This window comes from Harpia harpyja, chromosome 15 (assembly GCF_026419915.1).
Source record: "Harpia harpyja isolate bHarHar1 chromosome 15, bHarHar1 primary haplotype, whole genome shotgun sequence".
NCBI classification, from domain to species: domain Eukaryota; kingdom Metazoa; phylum Chordata; class Aves; order Accipitriformes; family Accipitridae; genus Harpia; species Harpia harpyja.
In genome coordinates, this window is record NC_068954.1 from 31,416,853 (window position 1) to 31,440,498 (window position 23,646).

General features: G+C 64.9%; 2 protein-coding genes across 8 annotated transcripts in view; both read left to right on the top strand.

The window, feature by feature from the left end:
- The window catches only part of LRP1 (LDL receptor related protein 1), a 91,525-nt gene extending 86,738 nt beyond the window's left edge, over nt 1-4,787 (top strand). For all 7 annotated transcript variants that reach the window (XM_052810108.1, XM_052810109.1, XM_052810111.1 and 4 more), the window contains 10 exons: nt 243-419; nt 804-944; nt 1,021-1,194; nt 1,287-1,448; nt 1,708-1,882; nt 2,241-2,345; nt 2,546-2,610; nt 2,882-2,969; nt 3,145-3,289; nt 3,664-4,787. In XM_052810108.1, coding sequence (XP_052666068.1) covers nt 243-419; nt 804-944; nt 1,021-1,194; nt 1,287-1,448; nt 1,708-1,882; nt 2,241-2,345; nt 2,546-2,610; nt 2,882-2,969; nt 3,145-3,289; nt 3,664-3,804 — 1,373 coding nt within the window. In that variant the 3' untranslated portion in view covers nt 3,805-4,787. The remainder of the gene's footprint in view (nt 1-242; nt 420-803; nt 945-1,020; nt 1,195-1,286; nt 1,449-1,707; nt 1,883-2,240; nt 2,346-2,545; nt 2,611-2,881; nt 2,970-3,144; nt 3,290-3,663) is intronic.
- Nucleotides 4,788-7,966: 3,179 nt separating this feature from the next.
- On the top strand, nt 7,967-23,482 carry NXPH4 (neurexophilin 4). Its single transcript, XM_052810320.1, has 2 exons — nt 7,967-8,171; nt 21,822-23,482. The coding sequence occupies exons 1-2, from the start codon at nt 8,124-8,126 to the stop codon at nt 22,587-22,589; spliced, it is 816 nt and encodes a 271-aa protein (XP_052666280.1). The 5' UTR covers nt 7,967-8,123; the 3' UTR covers nt 22,590-23,482.
- The last annotated feature ends 164 nt before the right edge of the window (nt 23,483-23,646 follow it).

Below are 23,646 nucleotides of genomic sequence, written 5' to 3' on the forward strand. Positions count from 1 at the left end.
GACACCAGCGCTGAGCCAGGGATACTCGGCAGACGGCAGCGAGGGTGGGTTTTCCTCATTTAATGCTCCACAGCAGGAGCAGAGCCTGCTGGCACTGCTGTCCCCCTCATGCCATCCCCCTCGTACAGGGTGCGAGGCTCTAGCCTCAGATCCATCCAAAATCCCTAATCGGCCCTGCCCAAGGCAGCGAGCAGCCAGCCGTGCCACCTCTGCCTGCACATGTCCCCTCTTCGCTTCCCCAGGGCTGAGCCATCCTTTCAGCATCGACATCTTTGAGGACTACATCTACGGTGTCACCTACATCAACAACCGCATCTTCAAGATCCACAAGTTTGGGCACAAGGCTGTCACCAACCTGACATCTGGCCTCAACCATGCCACCGATGTCGTGCTCTACCACCAGTACAAGCAACCAGAGGGTGTGTGCCGGGCCCAGGACCCCCGCCCTGCTCCCAGGGTGGGAGGGAGGTGCCCGATCTCTGATGGGGGGTGTCGGAGGGCGAGGGGAGAGCTGGCAGAGCTTGGGGCAAGAGGGGACTCGGCTTCCCTGCCCAAAGTGGGGGCCATCTGGATGGGCAGAGGAGGAGGGGTTAGTGGGGGGGGGGGGGTGGATTGGGGGAGGGCCAGCTGCAATAGAGAGCTGTCAGCTCGCAACCCCAGGGCATCGATGGATGGGCATGGGGCTTGGGCAGCTGTAGGGCCGTGGGGGATGTCCTAAAGCTGTTGAGGAGTAGTTGTTTGCCAGGAGGGCTGTGAGTCACCCTGCCGTTCTCGCCCCGTGTCATCCCCTCCCCTCTTGGCAGTGACCAACCCTTGCGACCGCAAGAAGTGTGAGTGGCTCTGCCTGCTCAGCCCCAGCGGCCCCGTCTGCACCTGCCCCAATGGCAAGCGCCTGGACAATGGCACCTGCGTGGTCATCCCCTCGCCTACTGTCTCCCCCGTTGGTAGGTGGTCTGGAGGAGGAGGAGAAGGGGGGTCCTGCCCAGCACGGTCCCGCTCATCTCCATCCCTCCCTCCCAGTGCCCACCACTGACACCTGCGACCTGGTCTGCCTGAACGGCGGCAGCTGCTTCCTCAATGCCCGCAAGCAGGCCAAGTGCCGCTGCCAGCCGCGCTACAACGGGGAGAAGTGCCAGATCGACCAGTGCTGGGACTACTGCCAGAACGGGGGCACATGCGCCGCCTCCCCGTCGGGTGAGGCTGCTGGGGGCAAGCCTGGGGGTCGGGGCTGGTCCTGGGCAGACGGACGGACAGATGGGGAGCACGCTAATGGCTCTTGTTCTCAGGCATGCCGACCTGCCGCTGCCCCACCGGCTTCACGGGGCCCCGGTGCAACCAGCAAGTGTGCACCGACTACTGCCTGAACAACGGCAGCTGCACCGTCAACCAGGGCAACCAGCCCAACTGCCGCTGCCTGCCCACCTTCATTGGGGACCGCTGCCAGTACCGTGAGTGCTGCCTGCCCGTGGCAAGGGTGGCTGGAGACAGCACCTGCGAGGTCGGACTGCCGGGTCCCCCTCTTCTGGGGGATGCTCTTTGGGGACCTCTGGGGATAGTGCCTGAGAGGTTGGACTCCCAGGTCCCCCTCTTTTGGGGGATGCTTTCTGGGGACCTGGGGTGGTGTGGTGCTCCATGGGGGACCGGGGCTGCAAGTGGTCTGAGGGTCCAGTGTGGGGCTGCCCACCCTGACCCCATTGTCCCCTGCAGGGCAGTGCTTCGACTACTGTGAGAATGATGGCATCTGCCAGATGACAGCCAGCGGCACCAAGCAGTGCCGCTGCCCTCCGCAGTTCGAGGGCACGCAGTGCCAGGACAACAAATGCTCCAGGTGCCAGGAGGGCAAGTGCAGCATCAACAAGCAGAGTGGAGAAGTCTCTTGCATGTAGGTGCTAAGGGCATCGAACTTGAGGGAGGAAGAGGGGATGGTGGGCACAAGGACCCAAGAAAAAAACTGTGTCCCTGTGGCCGGATTGTTGGGAATAGGCCACGGCTGAGAGATGCTAGGTCAGTAATTCAGGGCAGCTAAGAAATCTGAGAACTCGGGGCCCCTAGAGGAGGCAATGGAGGTGTCTCTCCCCCAAGCCCACACTGATGTCCCAGCACCCATTGATGTGGCACAGCCATGAGCCGTGCTGGAGGGATGAGCTAACAGCCTCTAGTGAGCAGAGTCCCAGGTCCTGCGTGGGGGAGCACGGGGCAGGCCGGGGGTACACGCGTGCCTGATCCTTTCTGCCCCGCAGCTGCCCAGATGGCAAGATAGCACCCAGCTGCCTGACCTGTGACAACTACTGCCTGCATGGTGGTACCTGCTCCATCAGCGACAAGACGCAGCTGCCCGAGTGCCTGTAAGCAGAGCTGGGGGCTGGGGGGGTGGCAGGGCACTACGGGCGGGCGACTTGCCCTCCCAAGCAGAGGGAGCACGTGACTGATGGACCGCGATCTGTGTGCCCCCCCCTGATCCCCAAGTCTGTGCCCCACCTCTCCCTCCCCCTCCCCGCATGCTGTCCTACCCCTGCTAACCCCGGTGCTCTCCCTGCGCTCTCAGGTGTCCAGCGGGGATGACAGGGACGCGTTGCGAGGACTTCATCGTCAGCGAGCAGCAGAGCAACCGTATGTATGGGGCAGTCTTGCCCCGGGGGGGCACTGCGGGGCGCAACGCCAAACCGGGAGGGTTGGAGGCGCATCTTTGCCTGTGAAGGCAGGGTTGCCCTGTGCCCCCGTGCAACTCCTGAACCCCCTTCCTTGGTGGCGAGGGGGCAGGTCTTTTCCTGCAGGGCAGGGCCAGCCCAGGCTGCTGGACCTGCTGCTGCCCGGGGCTTGGGGTGCGCGGGTACCAGCCCCTATGCATGCTCTGACTGTACCCGCACCTCTCCTCCCACAGGAACGGCCTCCATTGTCATCCCCATCCTGCTGCTCCTCATCCTCCTCACCGTGGTGGCTTTTGTTTGGTACAAGTGGAGGATTAAAGGGTGAGTCCGGGCTGTTGGGGGCCAGGAAGAAGCATTACCAACCAGGACAGAAACTGTCCTTGCAGGGCTTGAAAGCCTCAGTTCTGCAGGACAAACAAGCAGGACCACAGGTGGGGGCCCTGTTCGCTGCACCCTGTGTTGCTGGCACTGACCCTCTGTCTCGCACCCTCCCCAGCGCCAAGGGCTTCCAGCACCAGCGGATGACGAACGGTGCCATGAACGTGGAGATTGGGAACCCCACCTACAAAATGTACGAGGGGGAGCCTGACGATGACGTGGGGGAGCTGCTGGATGCGGACTTCGCCCTGGACCCTGACAAGGTGAGGAGCGGGGCCACGGTGGCAGGGAGGGGCTGTCAGCTGCACCGGGGTCCAGCCCGAAGTGGGGGATGCAGAGGGGGCATGTGCTGAGGCGGGGGACACATCGCTGCGGCAGTGTCAGGGTTGCCTGGGGCTGCTGTCTGTGCAGGGGAGGCTGGGGGGCTCCGAGGGGGTCGCAAAGTCTTTGGGGTTGGAGTCTGTGGGGAGGGACAGCGGCAGCCGCAGCGTCAGTGGTGCTGTACTGGGAGGAGGTTGTGGCTGGCGTGGGCTCTGGCTGAGGCAGCCCGGGGCAAGGGACGCCTCTGGGGACCGCTCTTGTGGGGAGGGAGGTATCCATGCCCCCTCCCACCTGCTCCCCCCCCCCCTCTCTGCAGCCCACCAACTTCACCAACCCCGTCTACGCCACACTGTACATGGGCGCCCACAACAGCCGCAACTCGCTGGCTAGCACGGACGAGAAGCGGGAGCTGCTGTCGCGGGGCGCGGACGATGACCTGGCGGACCCCCTGGCATAGGGGCAGGACGGGGGCGAAGGGCCGCCGGGCCGCAGCGCCCGGGGCCTGGCACAGACACCCATTGCAGGAGGCGGGGCAGGGGCCGGGGGAGCCAAGAGCCACTGTATAAATGTACAAATGAAGGATTATTACTTTTCTATGTGAGCAGTATTATTACCTGTATATTCCCCGGTACCAGGCCTCGGTGCCTCTCATTGCCAGATCCGGCTTTGGTTTATTTTAAATCTCTTTACATTGGGCCCCCCCTCCCTCCCCCTCCCACCCGCGGGACAAGCCAGTGTTTCGGAGCAGGGATGGTGCCACAGTCGGTGTGCCAGGACGAACTCAGTGGGGCCGCTGCAGCCAGGGCTGACGGAGACATGGGGTTACTGCTATGTGGGGGCGCAGGCAGCGATGGCGCAGGCAGGAGGGAGGCAGAGCGGGGCTGCGCACTCCCCAGCTCTCGGCTCCGTCCCCCGCCTGGCTCCTGCAGCTCCCCTCTCCGGGGACCCTTTTCCTTCCCCCCCAAATCTGCTGTTCCCGGGTCCCCCCTTCTCCTGCAGCTTGGCCTCTGCAAACCTCCCTCAGCCCCCCATTCCCCTCCATCCCCACCTTTTCCTCCACTGATCCCCCTCCCTCCCTCCCTCCCTGCCGTTCTGTTACAAGGGACAGGGACAAAGGCCCCCACTGCTGCTCCCAGCCCCACTGTGGTGTAGAGGGTCCCCGTCCCCGGCGGGCCCAGCCCCACAGCCCCTCGCTCCGGCTTGTCGCCTGCACCTCAACCGCTCTCCAACATGCACATTTTTTAACAGGAAAAAAAAAAACCCAACAAAAACATGGAAATGACCTAGCTTTTATAGTAGAAATAAACAAACGCATGTGGGGGGAGGGCGGGGGGCGACCCCATCCTTTTATTGGGGGGAAATGTTTTAATAATTTTTGCTGGATTACTTTACAACTAAACAAAACAGATATTGTTATAAATAAAATTTTTAAAAACTGAAGCACAGGCTGCTGGTTGGTGGGAAGGCACATGCCGGGGAAGCTGCAGGTGGTGGGGGCAGAGGGGGAGCCCAGGCACCGGCGTCAGCTGGGCCCCCCCAGGTCACTGGGTTTCGCAGCCCTGATGCCCTCGAAGCCCAGCGGTGCCAGTCCTGGCCCGGGGAGCGGTGGGGAGGGGTGTCACAGACGGGTGGTGTAAGGCAGGAGGATCCCACGGGGGCCTCTTGCTCCATCGTGTCGCCCTGAGCGTGCACGGGGCGGGGGGGGACCACAAGGTTTTCCGTACCGGACACCGGGCACGGAGCGTGGACGGAAGGGAGAGCTCTGTGTGCTTGCGCGAGCCCGAGTGGGGGCTGCCTGGGTGCCGTCCGGGGTGCAGCGCCCGTGCCGCTGCGTGTGCCGCGCGGGGCGATGCGTGTGCGTGCACACGCGTGTGCGCGACCGCTCCCCGCTGCTGGCGGCACCTCCCGGGGGCACCGAGCTGCTGCTGCTGCGGCCTCGACGCCGGTTCCTTCCCCTGCGCTGCGGCGGGGCGGGAGGGGGGGGAGCAGAAACAACCACCACCCCCACCCCCCCCCAAGGCCCGGGCGTTGAGCACCGGCCCCGGGCACCGGCGGCACGCGCAGTCCCGGAAGCCGCCACCAGGTGGCGCCGCCGCCCTCGAGAACGCCGGGGGGGCGGCCCGCACGCGCACCCCCGTGTGCCCCCCCCCGGCCCCGGGTGCACACGCCGCTTCGTGTGCCCCCCCACCACCACCACGTGCGGCCCCGCGGCGGGCAGAGGCACGGCGCCGGGCCCCGTCCCGCGGGGGGGGAAGCAGCGCTGGGGCCTCGCCCCGGCCGAGCGAGGGCTGGGGCGGGCGGGGGTCGCTTGCCCGACGTCTGTGTCGTGTGTCCCCCCCCCCCCCCAGTGGCCGCTTGTGTGCCCCTGCCCCGCCGCTTCTCGCCCCGGCCACGGTCCAGTGTCCCGTCCCCCCAGCCTCGGGCACTGGGCCACAGCCGGCAGGGATGGCCGGGGCAGCACCGGCCGCTGAGGGTTGGGGGGGGCTCGGCAGGGACCACCCGCACCCCTCGGACGGCGGCAGGGCCGTGGCAGCAGAGCCAGGTGAGGGGAGCCCAGGGCCGTGGCGGGGCCCCGTGGCACCCCCGGCCTGCGGCTCAGCAGAGCGGGTCGACCCTCGGCACCCTCCTTGCCAGCATCCGCCTCGGCACCAGCCCCCCCCCTCCCCGGCCTCCTGTGGATGCTGAGCCGAGGACGCGGCTGCTGCCTTTGAAAAGCCCCAAACCCCTCTGCAAAGGGATCCGGCGCGGCCTGAGCACGGCGCGGCTCTCAGATCTATTTCAATACCGGCTCTTTGTTCACTTATCGGTTTCTTATATCTCCTCTAGAGGTTTTTTTCTCCCTTTCCCCTCTCCCCCCCCCCCCTTTTTCTCTCCTTTTTCCTTCAATCTTTTTAAATTTTTTTAAACCTTCACTTTTTTCCTCTCGCCATGCCTCTGCCCTCCTAGATCTTAGGCCAGTGAGCTGCTAATTGTGTGGGAGGGGTCTTCCCAGGGCCCCCCCAGACCTCTTGCAGACCCTGGTGTCCCTTTGCTCCCTGGTGAGACCATCGGGGACACCGAGACGCCTCTGGGAGTTTGCTCCGGTGATATGAGGCGAGGCCCTGGCCGCGCAGGGGGTAGCAGGTCTGGAGGGCCCACGGGCCGTGCCGGCGAGGTTGGTCCCACGCAGCCCCCAGCCAGGGTTCAGCTGCCCCATCCCTTCTGCAGCCCTGGGGCAAACAGGGTAAATGCAGCACTGGTGTGGGGGGGAGCCAGCGCTTGGGTCCCTGCGGGGATTGTTGTGGGATCCCAGCTGGGCAGGGAGAGGGGCACGGAGGCTCCTGCCAGCGTGGGAAGCGGGGAGCAGGGGAGGAGCGGGAGCACGGGCTGTGGGCTCTCACACCAGCCAGAAGTGCTGGCACCACAGCAGCAGCAAGAGACGGGCTGAAGGGACCTTCCCTGGAGGGAGGGCTCCCCTGTGCCCCGGCTGCAGACCCTGAGCTCGAGGTGCCCTGTGCCCCTTCCCCAGGCGGTGCAGCAGATGGGTGCCGGCACAGGCAGGCACCGCGCTGCCCGGGGCTGCTGTGGGGCTGCTGTGGGGATTGTATGGGGCTGGCATGGGGCTGGCTGGGGCCCCGCAGCCCTGCGGTGCCAGGACTCCTGGATCTCCCCGCTCCGCGTCGGCACTGCCCTCTGCTTTCCCTTTCCTTTCTCTCCCATTTCCCTTCATTTCTCTCCCTCTCCCTTTCTGTTGCTTATTTCTCCTTTACCTTTTATTCATTCTGTCTCCACACGTACGCACAGTTCTGCAATGCTCCCCCCATCCTGTGCTTGCCCCCAGCCCTGCTGATACCAAAGCCCCTGCCGGCAGCTTCCCGAGGAAGGCGACTAGATAATAATAGTAATAACTGTAACAATCATAGTAATAACAATAAAGTGATAGTGTTGGGGAGGGATCCCTGCTGAGCTGGGAGGGGGGGAATGAGAACACCTGGCAGACCCCTCTGAGAGGGACCCGGCACCAGGCTGGAGGGAATGAGCACACGTGTGTGCGTGTGCACACACACATGTGTACACGCAGGTGACGCAGGTTGCACGTCCAGCCTGAGATGCGGTGTGTGTGCTGCGGATGGGGGGTGTTCGCACACTCCAGGGTGTGCAAGGCAGGGGTGCCCATCTGTGGGCACCCTTGGTGTGTGCGCAGGGCCTGGGGGCTGCCCCCCAAAGACCCTCCTGTAGGATGGTCCCCCTTCTGTGCTGGAGTCTTGGGGGGGGCCCAGCAGCAGGGGACCCTCTCCCCTCCCCAGCTGCAGCTGGGCAGGATGGAGATGGGCAGGACTGTGTCTCCCCCCCAGGTGCTAGCACATCCCCCCCGGACAGGAGCAGAACCGGGGGCATCCCGGGCTGCTGGGGGTCTCCCAGGAGAGGGGGGGGGGGCAGGACCGAGGGCATCCCGGGGTGCTGGGGTCTCCCGGGAGAGGGGGGGCAGCCCCGGCTCTGGCCCCTCCCCAGGCACAGGGCTGGCCCGGAGGCGACCCGGGGGTGCGGGCAGGGGCTGGGCGCAGGGTCCCCGGGGCAGCCCCCCGGAGCCGCCCCCGCCCGCTGCCCGGTGCCCGCCGCCCGCCGCCCGGTGCTCCCCCCGCGGGGGCGGCGGGCCGGGATTGGCGGGGCGCCGCGGAGGCGCCGCCCGGCCCCAGCAAGTCTCCAACTTTCTTCCTGCCTCCCCTCGCCGCCGCCTCCCTCCTCCGCCCGCCCTGCCGCGCTCCCTCCATCCCGGGAGCCCCGCGGAGCCCCGCGATGCTCCGCTGCCGCCTGCCCCTGCTCGGGCCCTGGCTGCTGCTGCAGGTACGGGGGGGGGGGCACCGGGCGCGCCCCGGCCGCACCCGCCCGCGGGCGGCAAAGTTGCTGCTGCCGCCGGGGGGGGTGTGCGCGGTTCCTAGGGGGGGGCGTGCAATTACCGGGGGGGGTGGGGGTGGTCGTGCAATTATTGGGAGGGTGGTACGATTTCGGGGGGTCCGTGCCATTTGCGGGGGGGGACGTGCAGTCCTGGCGGGGGGGGGGGGGGTCGTGCAGTGGTGGGGGGGACGTGCGGCTACCGGGGAGACGTGCAGTTCTGGGGCGGGGGGGGGTGTCGTGCAATCGCGCGGGGGCTCAGGCAGTCACGGAGATAGCGGACAACTGGGGGGGGGGGTCGTGCAATCACGGGGGGGGCGCGTTTGCAGGGAGGTGAATGGGAGAGTTGTATGGCGGGGGGGGCACCGGGCAGGGATTGCACAGCGGGGGGGGGGGGTGTGTCCTGCTCGCCCCAAGTTGGAGAGGGCTCGGGGCTGTCCGGGACTCTGCGCGGGGGGTGCGGGGGCACCGCGCTCGGACATCGGGCGCAGTTGGGGGCCGGAGGGGTCCGCGGGGCGGAGGCAGCAGCGGTGGGGTCCCGCCGCCGGTGCAGCCCCCGTACACCCCCCCGGTTGCGAGCAGCCCCCCCCCCCCCCCCCGCTGCAGAGCGCGGAAGGCGCCGTCTGGCAGGTGCGGGGGGGGGGGCAGCAAGACGCGCGAGACGGAGCCGCGCGTGAGTGAGGGGGCGGCCGCGCGTGGGCGGGTCGGGCCCTCTGCCGGGGGGGGGCTCTGCGGGGGGGGCCCGGGGGCCCCACGCGCCGTGGGGTGCACTTGTCCCGCACCTGCATCGCACCTGTGGGCGGGAGCAGGGGGCACGGGCCTGCAGCGGGGGGAGGCAGAGGGAGTTGCCCCCACCGGCCAGCTGTGCCGGGGAGTGCAGGGGGGGGGCCCTGCTGCAACCCGGGCGGAGCTGGGGCAACAGAGGTTTCCTCGGCTCTGCCAAGCGTGTGAGCACTGAAACCACCTGCAGAGGTGATGCCTCATTTCTGTCCTGACTTGGTGCGGGCTCAGCTCCAGCACTGGCGTGGCCTTCACCTCTGCCGAGCGGGGGCATCTCCCTGCTAGCTCCGTCCCCCCCCCCCATCTTGCCCGGGTGACCCTCAGCCAGGGGGTCAGCACACTGGGCATTTACCCCAGGGACAGGCTTGGCCTTGCTGAGCCAGGCAGGAGGCTTTGCCTGTTCTCGCCCCTTTGCCTGTCTGTGGAGGTTGAGGAGAGGCTGCAGATGCAGAGACACCCTCCCCCACCCGCAGAGCCCTCCCCATGATGTCCCCCCCGTCCCAGATACTAAATGCTTCCCAAGGCCACTCACCCCTGTGTGTGTCCCCTCCGCCACCTCCTCTTGGAGCCCAGCGAGGCTTTTCCCCCCCAGCGGGAGCTGCCAGGTTTGGGGGCTACAGCTGCATCTGGCACCAGCATCTGTGGTGGTCATGAATGGGGGGATTTGTGCCCCCCCTCCCAGCCCTGCCGGGGCGGCCAGGCTCATCACCCAGCAGATCTGATTTCCTGACACTCCATTTTTACTTTCTGTGTTTCATGAATAAAATCAAACGAGTCAATTCCCTCTCGGGAATTGGATGCACATCAGGGACACCCCCCCCGCCCTGCACAACCCTACCCCCCAGGCGAAGGCTCTTGCAACTTGTCTCGCTCTGGCACGCTCCTCTCTGTATGTATAGATGTGTGTGTGTGTGTGTCTGTGTGTGGGGGTGGCTCTCCATGACCCCCCCCCCGTGTCCATCTAACGCAGAGCATCTGTCGGTGCTGGAGCTGCTTCAAGACAAATGGTTTTGTTTTGATGAAATCAGGAGCAGGGCGCTGCCCCTGTCCCCCTCCCTGCCCGAACAGGCAGCAGCGGTGGGGTGGGGAGGTGGGGGCTTACAGCCGGGGGCAGAGGACCCATCCCGGGGCACGGGTGGGCATGCGGGTGCAGGAGCCTCCTGCCGCGTGCGTGGGGAATAACCCCGGGAGATGCTGGCAGGGGCAGTGAGCCCCAACCCCTCTGCAGTGCGGGGCCGGGACCAGCCAGTGGTCTGTGGGCTTCCTGGCGTGGGGACAGGTTGCAGGAGAGGCTGGGGTCTGCACAGCCACGCACCCAGCTGGGTCGCAGGGGAAGGGAGATGGAGTTGTTCCTGCCCCCTCAGTCCTCTGGGCCTGTTGGGGAGAAACTTTCCCGGCCCCTCTCGGAGGACAGGAGGCAGCCTGATGGGCGGGGGGGGGGCCCTGCCAGCTCCCCCTGGCCCCCAGCTGCTGCATTGGACCTGAGCTCCCCAGTGCCTCGTCCCGCCGGGGTCGGGGTTGGAGCACTGGGCAAAGAGGCAGATGTGGCTGCCTCCCCTGGGCAAGCACCTGGCATACAGCGGGTGCATTCGCCCCTGGGGGGGGGGGTGTTTCTGAAAGCATTCCTGCTGCAGGGAGGACAGACCCCCGGGGTGTCTCCCTGCCACACTGTGTGTTTGCTGGTTGTCCCTGCTGGGGGGTCTGTGTGTGTGTGTGTTTGAGCGTGCGTCTCCCTGCTGGGATGGACAAGCTCTCCCGGCCCAGCAGGTGCCCGTCTCTGCTGTGTGTGTGCAGATCACCTCCCCCCCCCGGCCCCCCACCCTTCATGGCTGCAGCTACCTGGGATTCGCCATCTCCTTCCCTGCACCTGAGCCCGGGATGGCAGCGCTTGGGCGGGCGGGAGAGATGCTGCCCAGTGCTCCCCACAGGTGATCTCCCTGCCTCAGCCTTCCTCAGGCTGCTGGTTTATGTTTATGCATTAGCTTTTTTCTGTGCATTGAGCATTAAATCTTGGGGGTCCCTCAGAGTAGGGCTGGCCTGGCTTCCTGCTGGTTTGGGTCCCGTCCAGCCCCCCGGGTGCACCTGAGAGCAATGGGAGAGACCCACGGTGGGGCAGACTGGGCATTAACTCCTGGGCACTTCCTACAGCCGTCCTTGGGCTCAAAGGGGCAGCTGTAATTTTGCAGAGAGGAAGGGAATTCCTGGCCAGCAGCCTCCTGGCCTTCCCAGGAGGCAGATGCTTGCCTTAGCCCTGTGGTCCCTGATGCCCAGGTGACGGCCTGATCCGCACCAGGTGCTGAACAAGAGCCAGCGGTGGAGGGCGGCAGCGTGCCACTGGCCCCGGGGCAGGCAGGAGCAGGCAGGTGGGACCAGGGTGCAGCCGGGCTGCCTGGGGGGAGAGCGCGGTGTGGTGGCTCAGTGCAGCAGTGGGGCTGGAGCTGGGACATCGGGTGTCTTTCCTCACCCCTGCTCCGGCCCTGCTGCCTGCCTGTGCCTTTGGAGGAACATGCCTCCCCGGCACCATGCCTCAGTTTCCCTCCTTCCTGGCGGGTGGGGAGGTGAGATAGCGGGTGTCTGTGAAGCACCTGGAGTGTTGCTGGCAGGTTTTCCTTCCTGGATTAACCCTTTCCAGGAAAAGCCTGCCTTGCAGTGCTGGTGGCCGTGCCAGCAGGAGGCTGGTGGCGTGGGACGCCAGCCTCCAGGAAACTCACCCCGCTTCATTCCCTTTTCCTTGCTGTCACCCAAGAGCTGTCACACATCTACTGGGTTGTTGGCTGACAGATGGCTTTGCTCTTAAGCAGATGCTGCCAGCTCTTTTGGTGCAAGGACACCCCTATTCACCCCCCTCCCCCAGCTCCCATTAATGGGGAGAATTTTACCGTTTCGTGGCTCAGAGCCTTCTACCCCATTTGGGGCCAGGGGAGGGTAAATGGGGTTTGGGTGGCAGTACAGCCCTGCAAGCCCCCGTCTGGCCAGGGGTCTGTCCGGGCACAGAGGTGCAGGGACCAGCCCCGGCAGGACGGTGCCCAGATGGCACCTGCCAGGACCAGGGGAGTGGCTTCATGCATCCCCCCCCTTCCCGATTCCTGCAGATCTCCCGAGCTGACCGTCGTTGCGGCGGGTGCTGTGTGCTCAGCATGGCTGAGCTAATCTATCGCCAAACAAACACACACTGTTATTCCGAAAGAAGGTTTCCAAGCGACTCATTTCCCTTTTTTTAATAACTCTTCCCTGTGGTGCCCTTTGCACCCTGAGCTGGGAGATTCAATAAGGCTGAAGCCTGGAGCGTGGCGCAGCTCAGCCTCCCACTGAAGGGGGGGAGCAGTGGCTGGGGAGGGGGGGCACCCAGGGGTGCCCCCCGGCCAGACCCAGTCCTGCTCTTCCACTGTGTTGTTCTGGCTGAAATCCGGGGCCTGCTTTATTGCTTCCCCCTCCCCCCCGCCTTGTTTTTAATTGCCAGTTTTCTGCCGGGCACTGGCGGGGGGCTCAGAGGGGGTGGCCCTAGCTGGGACAGTAAGGCAGCCAGCAAAGGGGGCTCTTCTCTCTGCGACAGCAGCCCTAAACTGAGCGCCAGTCAGCCCCACTGCTAATCACACCCGTGCCAATTAACACTCCCAGATTAATGACTTTTGCCCCCCCTCCCTGCATCCACAGCTCCTCCTCCCGGGGAGCCAAAGTCCCGGCAGCCGGTGGCCCAACAGTGGGGCGATGCCGTGCTGAGACCCCGGCAGCTGAAGCCTCCCACCCCCCGCCTGCCCTGGCCAAGCTCCAGCATCTCTGAAGAGCTGCTTGGCTCAGCCTTCGCGCTCAGGCGCTGAAGGTAAATGGCCCAGGAAAGATGAAGCTTCCTCTCCAGCCGCTTGGATTGCTACTAAAGAAATAATCACGTCCCTGTGCCCGTGTTCCCCCCTCCCCGCCTTTTTTCCTGATCGCTGTTGCAAAAGGAAAGTCATTGTGGAAATGAGCACCCAGCCTGCAGAAATGATCAGCTGCAAAGAGCCTGCAGGGCCCTGCGCTCGCGGTGGGATTAATTTTCCCTTCCCCAAATAAATCCCCATCAGACCCTGTTGCTCAGACAGGGGCTGACCGCCGTACACCCGGGGCAGGGCAGGTTGCTCAGCCCAGTGCCGCTGTCGACACAGACCCTGTCCGACCCCCCCGTGGCTGTCCCAGCACCTGGGCTAGCCTCGGTGGGTGTCACGGTGGGCAAAGACCCTCTCATTCCTCCTCCTGTCCCCCCCAGCACTGGGCAGCAGAGCCTCTGTCTTCAGCAAGCAGAGCAATGCTTTACACTGCTTCGCCTGGTGCCTGCTTGGGACCGGGAGCCTGGACAGGGTGGTTCTTGCAAAACGGGGCCAAATCCGGCCCTCGGGGGCTGTGAGGGGGCTCCCAGAGGGCGGTGGGCTGCAGGGACCCATCGTCCCCTGCTCCTGGTGGGAGCCGGTGCCCGGCTGCGGTGGGGCACAGTCCTTGTGACCCCGGGACAGTGCAGCCTGAGAGGAGCTGCAGCCCCAGCGGTGCCCCTGAGGGTCCCCTGAGCCTCTGGGTCTCTCGGAGGGTTTTAATCAGCCTCTGCTGCCGGGGGGCATGCGGGGGACAGCCGTGTCCCTGCCGCTGCTCCTCCCTTCCTTCTCCTCCCCGGGGGGAATAAATCCCAGCTGGCCCTGGGAATGTGCCAGGGGGGAGAAGGAGGCAGCAGGGGGGACGCAGTGCTTGGGGGGGGACCCAGAAACAGTGTCCGCACTGAGGGGACAGCCCCGCGTTTGCCCCTCTCCGTGGTGACCTTCGTACCAGCCCTGTCTCATGGGGGGGGGGGGGGCGCGTGGTGCAGGGGGGGGAGGGGGGTGCTGGAAATGCAATTTATGATCCCGCCTGATACGATCTTATAAAATTTCCCGGGCACACTCGAAATTACATTTCCATAGCTCAGGAGAAGCGATCTCCTTGCACGCCGATACCTGCCACTTTTATGGCTACATTTATTGCAATAATAAAGTGAAATGGTGAGGCGAGGGGGTGGGGGCGGACCGGGGGGGGGGGGGCGGAGAAGAGGCAGCTGGGCAGAAGGTAGGGGCTGCATCCCTGAGGGCCTGGGGTCCCTCTGGTTTGGGGAGGGGCTCAGGGGGAGCTGCCACCTCTCTGCACCCCCCCCCCCCAGAAAGACCTTGCCTGTCAAAGAGCTGGGGCAGCTCTGGAGAGGTAGAGGGAGTCCCGCAGCCTGCTCTACTGTGGGGAAACTGAGGCAGAGCTGCAAAGGCCAAGGACGGGGAATGTGGGCATCCTGTCTGGGCATCCCTGGCTGCCGAGGATGCAGGAGTGACCTGGGACTAGCCCCTGCCAGCTCTGCCTCCATTTCCCCACACGCCGTCCGTTTGAGCTGCCCACGTCTGCATGCTCTTGCCCACTCCTGAGCGCGAGGGGGCTCAGCCGAGGAAGCCGCGGCCCTGGCACAGTGCGGGAGGGGAGCATGGCTCGTGCTGGGCATGCAGCACTGCACTGGCCGGGGAGCAGCCCCTCTCCCCAGTGACCCCCAGCCCCTTCCGACCCATCCCTGCGTGGTACCAGGTCCCACCGGCTGACCCAAGCTGGGTGTTTCAGGCAGGATGGGCTCCAGCTGGCTCCGGGGGACGTTGCTGCCTGGGTGAGCAGGATTCAATTTCCTCTGAGCCCATCAGCCCGCGCATCCCTGTCTCGCCCGCCGCCCCCGTGCCCCCTCGCCGCTGGCTTGTGCACACCCGCCTGCACGCCCCTCTCCCCCTTCCCGCTCCGTTTATCTCCTCATTTTCTCATTCATTCTCTTTTCTTCCTTGAGTCCAATGAGTCACACAAGCCCTGAATCCTTTGCCTGGTGCTGTCTCCTCCCTTCTATTATATTTTTTCCTTTGCTCTTAACAGCACTTTTCTTTTTCACCCGTGGGGGAAGAGACTGGGGATGTACATTTTTCCCTGCTCCCCCCCCAGCCACCTACCAGCTCCTGTCTCACCATGAAGCCCTTAAAAGTAATAAATAAATAAAACAACGGCTGAGAAAAGAAAAGGCAGGAAACGAGTGACAGGGAAAAGGAACCAAAACGAAAGAAAGAAGAAGGAGGAAAAAAAAGTCCTACTCGGGCTATGAAATATTTATTAGCCAGCGCGTGCCGAGCGCGTTAATAAAGCCGCAGCATTTGCATATTTTTTCCATCTGCGAGGAGCGAGGTGTCTGTTTAGGGGGTGAAGGCAAACGTGCCTGTGGGAAGCTGATGTCTCCTGGCCCCCACGCAGGTCGTGCTCCCGCACGAGGCGACACCGGCCCTTGCGCGAGCATCGCTTCGGGCAGGGGTGTCACCGGGAGCAGGACCTCAGCGCAGTTCCCATGGGTCTGGCAGCACCAGCAGCCCCGTGGCACCTTAATGACCCAATGGTGGATTTGGTTTTGGTGAGCTGTCCGGGCTCTGCCCCCGCTGAGGATGTGCTGGCGCTGGGTTTGCCCATCCTGGTGCTGGGCGTTCTGCAGCCACCTGCCTGCCGTGCTGTGTTTGGATGTCTGCAAACTGCTGGCAGTTGCGGCAGCAGCACAGGAGAGGCAGAGGAAAGACTGAGGAGGCCTTTGGGTGGTCATGCTGAGCTCACCTCCAGGGCAGGATTTGTCTGGCCATCACTGCGACTCTGTGTGCCTATGTGGTAGGGTGGCCGTGCACGAGTGCATCCCGACTTGTCCCTGTTTGTCAGCTGCTTGACCCCTCAGTGCCTGGGACTGGGGCAGGTTCAGCATCCCCCGGAGCACGATACCCTTTCGCCTGTGGCTGGGTGGGGGCTCCAGGCCAGGAGCAGGCTCGGGCGGGGGGGGGGGGCTAAAAGATGAGGAGGGGATGGGCTGTGCGTGGGCAGTGGGGGGGTCTGGCTGTGGGGCAAGCTGCTGCCTGCACAGATGTGGGGTGCATGGCAGGGCCGGTGCTGGCCGTGCCAGCAAGGGTGGCCGGGGGCAGCAAGCAGAGGCAGCCCCCCACCGGGTGCCCCGGCCCTGGAGCTGCTGGCTGGGAATGGGCTTTCAAGCGTCTTTGAGCTGGGAGTCGGTGGGACACAGGGGTGGCTGCTGGGGACAGCCAGCTGGGTTTCTCCTCTTGCCCTTGTGAGGCTGAGATGGGGGGCTCTGCCCTTCCTCCCAAGACAGTCCTGCACCCCATTCCTGCACCCCCTGCCCGTGACACCCCATGCCTGCCCGGCAGCCAGCAGCTCTCCCCCATAACCCCTGCTGGGCTGCGCACTGCTGCCATCCCCGGGCCCCCCTCACCTGCCCCGCTCCCTGTCCTGCAGCCCTGTCCTTTTGCCCTTGAGTCCTCGCCGCTGGAGGAGCAGCATCCTCGGTCGCGGCCTCCCCGGGCAGGGATGGGCAGCCGGACTGGGTCTCTCCTTGAGCTTCTGGTCTGTGGTCTCTGGGCTTCTCCCAGCCCCACCAGTACCCTGGACCCAGCCCAGGTGTGCCCAACAGCAGGTTAATTCGTTGCCCTGGCACCAAGGAGTCATCACCGCAGGTTTGCCTCACAGGGACTTTCATTAGCAGCCTGCCACTCACCAGCCCCATCTGCGCTTGCCAGCACAGAGCGGCAGGCTTGCGACCAGCGGGGCAGAGGCACAGGCACAAGCAGAGGCATGGCCGTACCCCCAGCACATACTGGGGCGGAGGCGCAGGAATGCATTCATCCCAGGGTGCACAAACACTGAGGAGCAGAGGCTCCCCTGCAAAGGCACACATGCAGAACCATCTCACTTCATGTGTGCGTGTGTAACCTTGCATATATGCACACAGATGTTCTCGCAGGAGCGTGCAGGACGTGTGAAGGCATTCGTGCACAATCAGCTGCATGCAGAGTGGCACGTGCGTACACAAGCAACAGCAGGCATTTATTGCATTCACCTGCACGCTTGCGGCAGGTGCACACTGGGCTGGGCGGGCACCGTGTGATCTTGGTGCACACCTGCTGGCACCCGCGGGTGCACACACTCACGCACACTCAGAGCTCACTGTGCGCACTCTCCCACATGCAGTCGTTCAGACGTGCGTTGCACGCCTCGGCACGCTCAGGCGCGTGCTTGGGTCCCTCCCTGCAGCCCAGCAGAGCCCACCACTGCACCACGTCACCCTGCCACCGCATTAGCACCCGCGCGGCGCCAGCGAGATAAATGGGAGCTGTCAGAGGCACCTTGTTTGCTGCTAACCTTTGGAAATGCCACACCGCCCGGGGCTGCGCTGCACCGGGGGGAGCGGGCCCGCGGGGATTGTCGCTCACCACCTCCAATTAATCTCTTTGCACTAACGAAGGCAGCGGGGTGACAGGGGAGAGACCAGCTTGACCCTGCACCCATGGGGAGAGCTGGAGACCCCCATCAGCAGATCGACACCTGCTCTGCCACTGGCCCCCACCAAGGCGGGGGAACAGCTCCAAGCTGGATGCAGGGGACAGGCTGGCTGTAGGGACAGGGCCTTTGGTAAGGGTTGTCGTGGGTGCTCTGCTCCTGGCGCAGGCGGGGGCTGTTTTGCCTTGAGATGGTACCCCATCAGTCATGGCCCTGTTCTCGGGGTGCTGGGAGCTCATCACAGCCCATACTGGGGCAGCCAGTCCACCCCGCCCCTCCCCACACAGATCCGCTCCCCTCCACCAAGGTGACCGTGGGTCTCAGGGGAGCAGCTGACGGCACTTGGCCCTGCCAGCAAATGGGATGTGAGTGGCCATCACTGCTGGTCCTGACAAGCCAAATTGATGCCGGCACCGAGAGCCTTCCCAGTCCCTCCGCAGCCACCCCCAGCCCTTCCTGCATCCTTGCCTCGCTGCTTGTGCACACACGGAGTGACACACGGGTGCCTGGAGATGCACGGCAGCCCTGCACAGCCCCACACACGCACAGAAAAGTGCACAAGGGGCTTGAGAGCAGCAAAAACCGTATCATCTTGGGGTAATGTGTAGATGCAGCAGCGCATGCATGTGTAACAGCAAAAAAACAAGTGTACCAGACAAACACACATGAATGGTGCATCGCAGCCAGAGCCCAGCACGCAGTGGAGCCAGGCATGGCCCTCCTCTGGCACAGGGGACAGACAGATCCTGGTGCGGCCAGGGAGGGAAGGGGCTCTGCGCACACCCATGCAGGGCCAGGAGGCACTGGGACTCCCATGTGTGCCTGTGAAGCCTGTCCGAGAGATTCACGTGCAAGTGTGTTCATGCTGCACCCCAACCACTCACAAGCAGAGACATTAATATTTAACGCAAGGTGTGGGTGAGACCTGCCGTGAATGCCGACAGCGGTGGCAGGGTGCAGGGGGGTGACCTTGGCTCCCCTCAGTGCTGTCGTGGAAGAGGCTTGCTGTGGCCCCGTTCTGCCACAGCTCTTGCCCGCAGGCTCTGAGACCCCCAACCGACCAGAGAAAGCCATCCTCCTGGGGCTGCACCAGGGACTGCGGGTAGCAAGGGTCTCCCCCACGCCCCCGGACTGCGCTTGTGCCGCAATCGATAGCCCTGGCTGCATCGGCAGTCGCTGCCCTGCTCTGCAATTCCCTTTCATCCCCCGCTCCCCCAGCAGCTCCTGGGGAGGGACCTGGGGGTGGGGAGGAGGCTGCCAGCCTGGCCCCTCACCCTGAGGGGCTGGGGGGCACCTCTCTCCCCGCAGGGATAGGGGCCTCTTTCCCCCAGGAGTGCCCTGCCCTGTCCTGCCCATGCCCAGTCCGTGCCCACAGCCCCTGGACCCATCCTGCCCCATCCTCCTGCACAAGCCCGGCTTGGGGACCCGCAACCCTCAGTAATGCAAGGAGCTGGTGTCAGCACCTCCTTCCCCAGTACATGCCCATCCCCACTGTCTCCCACTGCGTCCCCTCTCCAGTGCCTGCCTGTCCCTGTCCCTTCCCTGTCCCTACTGCATCTCTGTCTCCATCAGTTTCCCATCACAGCCCTGTTCCCATCACATCCCCATCTCCAATGCATCCCCCTCACCGCTATCAAGGGATCGTGGGGCAGGGGGTGAACTGGAAAGGGAAACTGAGGCAGAGGGAGGAGGGCTGTGGTGGCTCATGTAGCACTGCTGGGGGGGACCACTTGTCCTGGCTCTCGGCCCTAGCTGAGATGGAAAGCCAGCACAGAGCAGAGAAACCTCCAGAAATCTTTCCCGGGCTGGTGGGGGCTTGGGTGGCGTGTGCTCACGTGTGCATGTTCCCCTGTGGGCTGCAGTCTCTGTGCTGCTCCCTGTCCCCTCTCCGTGGGTGCAGGCGGGTTTTGGGGGCTCCCCTTCCAGCTGCGGGATTACCAGTGCCCCTTGCCCGTGTGTGCTCATCTTCTGGCAAGGGAGGCCCGCTGCCTCCCCTCAGTGGGACACGGGGGGCTCCCGGGCTGATGAATATGTAGGAGTGGGATTAACGATGGAGCATAGCTGGGGCGGAGGGGGAGCAGCGGGTCTCTCCGGGACCACCACCTCCCCCCTGCCACAAAACGCCGCTCTCCTGGCCGGAGGGGGGGGTGCTGAGGGGCTGCCCTTCTCCCCCTCCCCCATTTATCTCTCCATCTCACGGTCCTGCCGCGCTCGCTCCCTCTCTCTCTGGCTGGTGAAGGCACCCGGCTTTGAAGCTGCGTTGAAATATAGATAAGGGCGAAGGCAGCAGCCGCGCTCAAAGAGAGATTGGGGAGGGAGCCGGGGGACGGCCAGACCGGAGCGGGGGGCTGCGGGGATGCTCAGCCGCAGCTTTGCACTGCACAGCCCCCTGTCCCCCCCCTCCCCAAGCTGGGCGGGGACCCCACAAATCCTTCTCCCCTGCACACGGACCCGGGGCCAGGCAGCCCGGCCAGTTCCCCGGGCAGAGGCAGAGCCCCGGGGCAGAATGGCCGGTGCCGGCAGCGGCAGCCCGGGCCGCCTCCTTTGCCGGTGCGGCACAGGCGAGAGCGAGCACATGCCAGAGTAGATTTACAGGCTCAGCCCAGCACACGCAGCATTAGGGGGATAAGGCAATAGATCCCGGAGACAGCAGTGCGCAGCCTGGCCGGAGACTCCAGCTCAGCAGCCGGAGAGGAACGGGGCAAGCGTGGGGACGCGTGGCCGCGGCAGCCCTCCGTGGTGCTGCTCCATCCCTGGTGGGTGCCCAGCAGAGACCAGTCCCCACACACAGACCTGCCGGGCCACAGAGGAGGGGGTCCGGGGGGCTCACCCCTCTCTGATGGGGGCCATGGGAAGAGCGCACTGCGCTCCGAGGGGGAAACAAGCGCCTCAGTTTCCTGTGGGAGCACAGCCTCCCCCCCCCCAGCTCCCCCCCCAGGCCAATCCAGCTGGTGCCTCTGCTCGCCGCCCTCCTTCCCTGCTCCCCTCCTCCCCGCGTCCCCCTCGGGAAACAGGTCGTCCAGAGTAAAAACTGCCAGAGCAGCCCGAGCACCTGCCAGCTCACGGGCGACAGTGATTGACGAGGCCGGGGCTGACGGAGCAGCATCCTGCGCGCCGGGAGCAGCTGGCAGGGCAGGCGGGGGCACGGGGGTGCGGAGCCAGGAGCAGCCGGGCTGAGGGATGGGGAAGCGGGGGGGGCAGGCGGGCTCGGGCAGGGGAGGGACATGGGATACGTCAGAGACTGGGTCCCAGGGCTGAAGAGGTGCCAGCTGGCTCTGCTCACCGCTGCTGAGCCACGCGATGTCGGTCCCAGCAGCCGGACGGGCAGAGCCATGGCCGTGGGGAACCTCAGGAAGGGGACACTGTGGTCCCATCCCACCTGGCGCCTGGCGGGTGGGAGGCAGGTCCCAGCCACCTCGGTGCACGGGGTTCCTTTCTCGACCGGTGTGGCTGGGAGCTGGCGTGTGACACCCCAGTGCTGGCTGCATCTCCAGAGGGTCCTGGCGTATCAGTGCCTCCTTAACTGGCCCCGCAAGGTGGGAGAGACCAGGCGGCTGGTCTCCATCGCAGCTCCCTGCCTTGATTTACCCCACTGGTAGAGGAGCTGCCTCTCCTCACCCTGTGAGAGCCCTTGCCAAGGTCTCCTGGCTCTGTGTTGGATGATGAGGTGTCCCCGTGCCGATGCAGGGACCTTGCAGCTGTCTGGCATTTTCCTCCCCTCTGCTGCCCATCTTTTCTGCTTTTGCTGCAAATTCCCTCCCTCACAAGAATGCACAAAGTGACCATAGGGCCCCCACCGTTCCCAGCACAGCAAGGGGTCCCCTCTCACTCCTTGTGTGCCCCCCCCCGCACACAATGCACCCTACTCTTCAGCCATGTCCGCCCGGTGCAATTATCCTGGAGGGCGGAGCAGCTGCTGTGCAGCCTGGCAGGGGTCTCTGTAATTTCAGCTGCAGATCAGAGGCACTGGGTAATGCAATTAGGCTTCCCTGGCAGGCAGCATGGGGCTCTGATGCCTCTCCAGCTCTGTACACACTGCTGCCCACCACCCCTCTACATTTTAATGGGCCTCAGCTGTGGTGGGGCAAGCAGTCATGAATTGTCCAGCATCCTGCTTCTTCCTGTCACAGGGACATGGACAATGCTGGAGCAGCAGCCCTGGCTCCTGGGGTGTGTCTGGGACAGGCCTGTGTGGGGCCGAGCAGGGATGGGGGGTGGCATGGGCAGAGTGCAGCCATGCACAGCTGGGGGCACGGCGGACAGGGGTGGCACGGTGCCAAAGGGACGTGTGGTGCCGGAGGTGTGTGGCCACAGAAGAGATGCAGGGGTGCAGGAGGGGTACACAGACATAGAAGGGCGCATGGGGACAGGCAAGAGGATGAGCCAGCAGCAGCGGGCAGGAGGATGAGCGAGGGGCAGCAGGCAGAAGGATGAGCGAGGGGGTGGCAGGCACAGCTTGTGCAGTCTCTGCCCTCTTTCCCCCAGACGGTGTGTGCTGGGAGCCACATTGCCAAGACCCTGGGGTACCTGGAGCTGGGCACCTCTGGCCTCCTCAAGGATGTCCCCTATGGCACCCTGAAGCCCCCCATGCTTGACCCTGGGCGGCTGATTCCAGCTGAGCCCCCCCGGGGCACGGGGACACCCTCAGGTGCTGCGCGGAGCCCCTGGGACTGGCAGAAGAACCACACGGCTGGGGACCTGCCGAGTCCCCGTGCCCGGCGCAAGCCCTCGCTCAAGTCCGGCCGCACCAAGAAGATCTTCGGCTGGGGCGACTTCTACTTCAACATCAAGACGCTGAAGTTCAGCCTGCTGGTGACAGGGAAGATCGTTGACCACATCAACGGAACCTTCAGCGTCTACTTCCGCCACAACTCCTCCAGCCTGGGCAATGTCTCGGTCAGCATCGTGCCCCCCTCCAAGGCAGTGGGCTTCGAGGTGCTGGTGCCAGCCCCCCCGCCGCTCCCCCATCCACCCCCCCAGCAGAGCACCCTGCCCGAGGGGCGCCCGGCCAAGGCCCTCAACTGCCACGTGGAATACGAGAAGACCAACCGGGCGCGGAAGAACAAGCCCTGCCTGTATGACCCCTCCAAGGTGTGCTTCACGGAGCACACGCAGAGCCATGCTGCCTGGCTCTGCGCCAAGCCCTTCAAGGTCATCTGCATCTTCATCTCCTTCCTCAGCATCGACTACAAGCTGGTCCAGAAGGTCTGCCCTGACTACAACTTCCAGTATGACAACCCCTACTTCGGCTGATGGCCGCGGAAAGGGGCGGCGGGCACCGGAGCTGGAGGCAGATGGGGGCCAGGGGCTCCTGCACCCCATCCCGGCTGCATGGTGCGCCCCATCGCCCCCGCACCGGCCCTCCCCTTCATCACTGCAGCACCTCCCTGGGGCACGGGAGTGGGGCCAGGATCAGCCGGCCCGGGGCACAGCCAGTGCAGGGGGTCCCGGCCCCACCGCCCACCGCACTCCCATCTCTGCAGCGGGTGCACAGCCCGGCCCCCCACCCCAGGCCAGGGGATGGGCTGGGGTCTCCGGGAGCGTGTGGGTGAGTCAGGGGGTACGGCCCCATGCGATGGCATCAGCTGGGCATGTGTCACCTTTGGGGCGAGCGCAGGCGCGGTTGTAGCAGGGGGGGGTTTGCCAGGTGCTGGCGGGTCAGGGTACTGGGGAGAGCTCAGGCTTCACCCCGTAGGCTGGGGGGGGCTTTTGTCTTTCTGCAGCTGTGGCAGACGTGCATGTATGTGCGTGTGGACACGTGTGTGCACACCAATCTGTGTGTGTGCGAGGGCACCTGTCCAGGTATTTTGGAGCCTTCCCCCCCCACTGCCCCCTCCCAGGCTGCGGCAGCGTTGGGGCACCAAACCAAGCCGCTCGTCCCCCATGGAGCCCCCCCCCCCCACTCCCACTGGGGAGGACCCTGCCCAGATTCGCCGCCCCTCACCCAGATTCACAGCCGCCCAGCTGCCACCCGCCACCATGCCGTGAAGAAGTGCCACGCCAGGGGCAGGGACCTGGGGGTCCCCGTCCCCAAGCCGGCAGGGCCCTCGCTGGGGGCTGCCCTCACCCTGGCTCTGGGCAGGGACTTCTTCATATTTTTTTAAGAAAACTAAAATGGAAAAAAAGTGGAAAATAAAAACACTGGAAAAAAAAAAAAAGGAAAAGCGGTGGAGTGTGCTGATCCCATACCCCCACGGCGGAGCCCACCGTCCTCCCGCTGCCCCCGGGATGGAGGGAGGGGGACGGACCAGGGGGAGGGACGGACGGGGGCAGGGGTCGGGGCGCGGGGGGAAGAGGAAGGAGGGATGGG

Excerpts from the sequence above, each read along its gene's own strand:
- NXPH4 (XM_052810320.1), top strand. The coding sequence starts at position 8,124 with ATGCTCCGCTGCCGCCTGCCCCTGCTCGGGCCCTGGCTGCTGCTGCAG. Across the intron at positions 8,172-21,821 it reads GGCCCTGGCTGCTGCTGCAG|ACGGTGTGTGCTGGGAGCCA; the intron begins GTACGGGGGGGG and ends TCTTTCCCCCAG.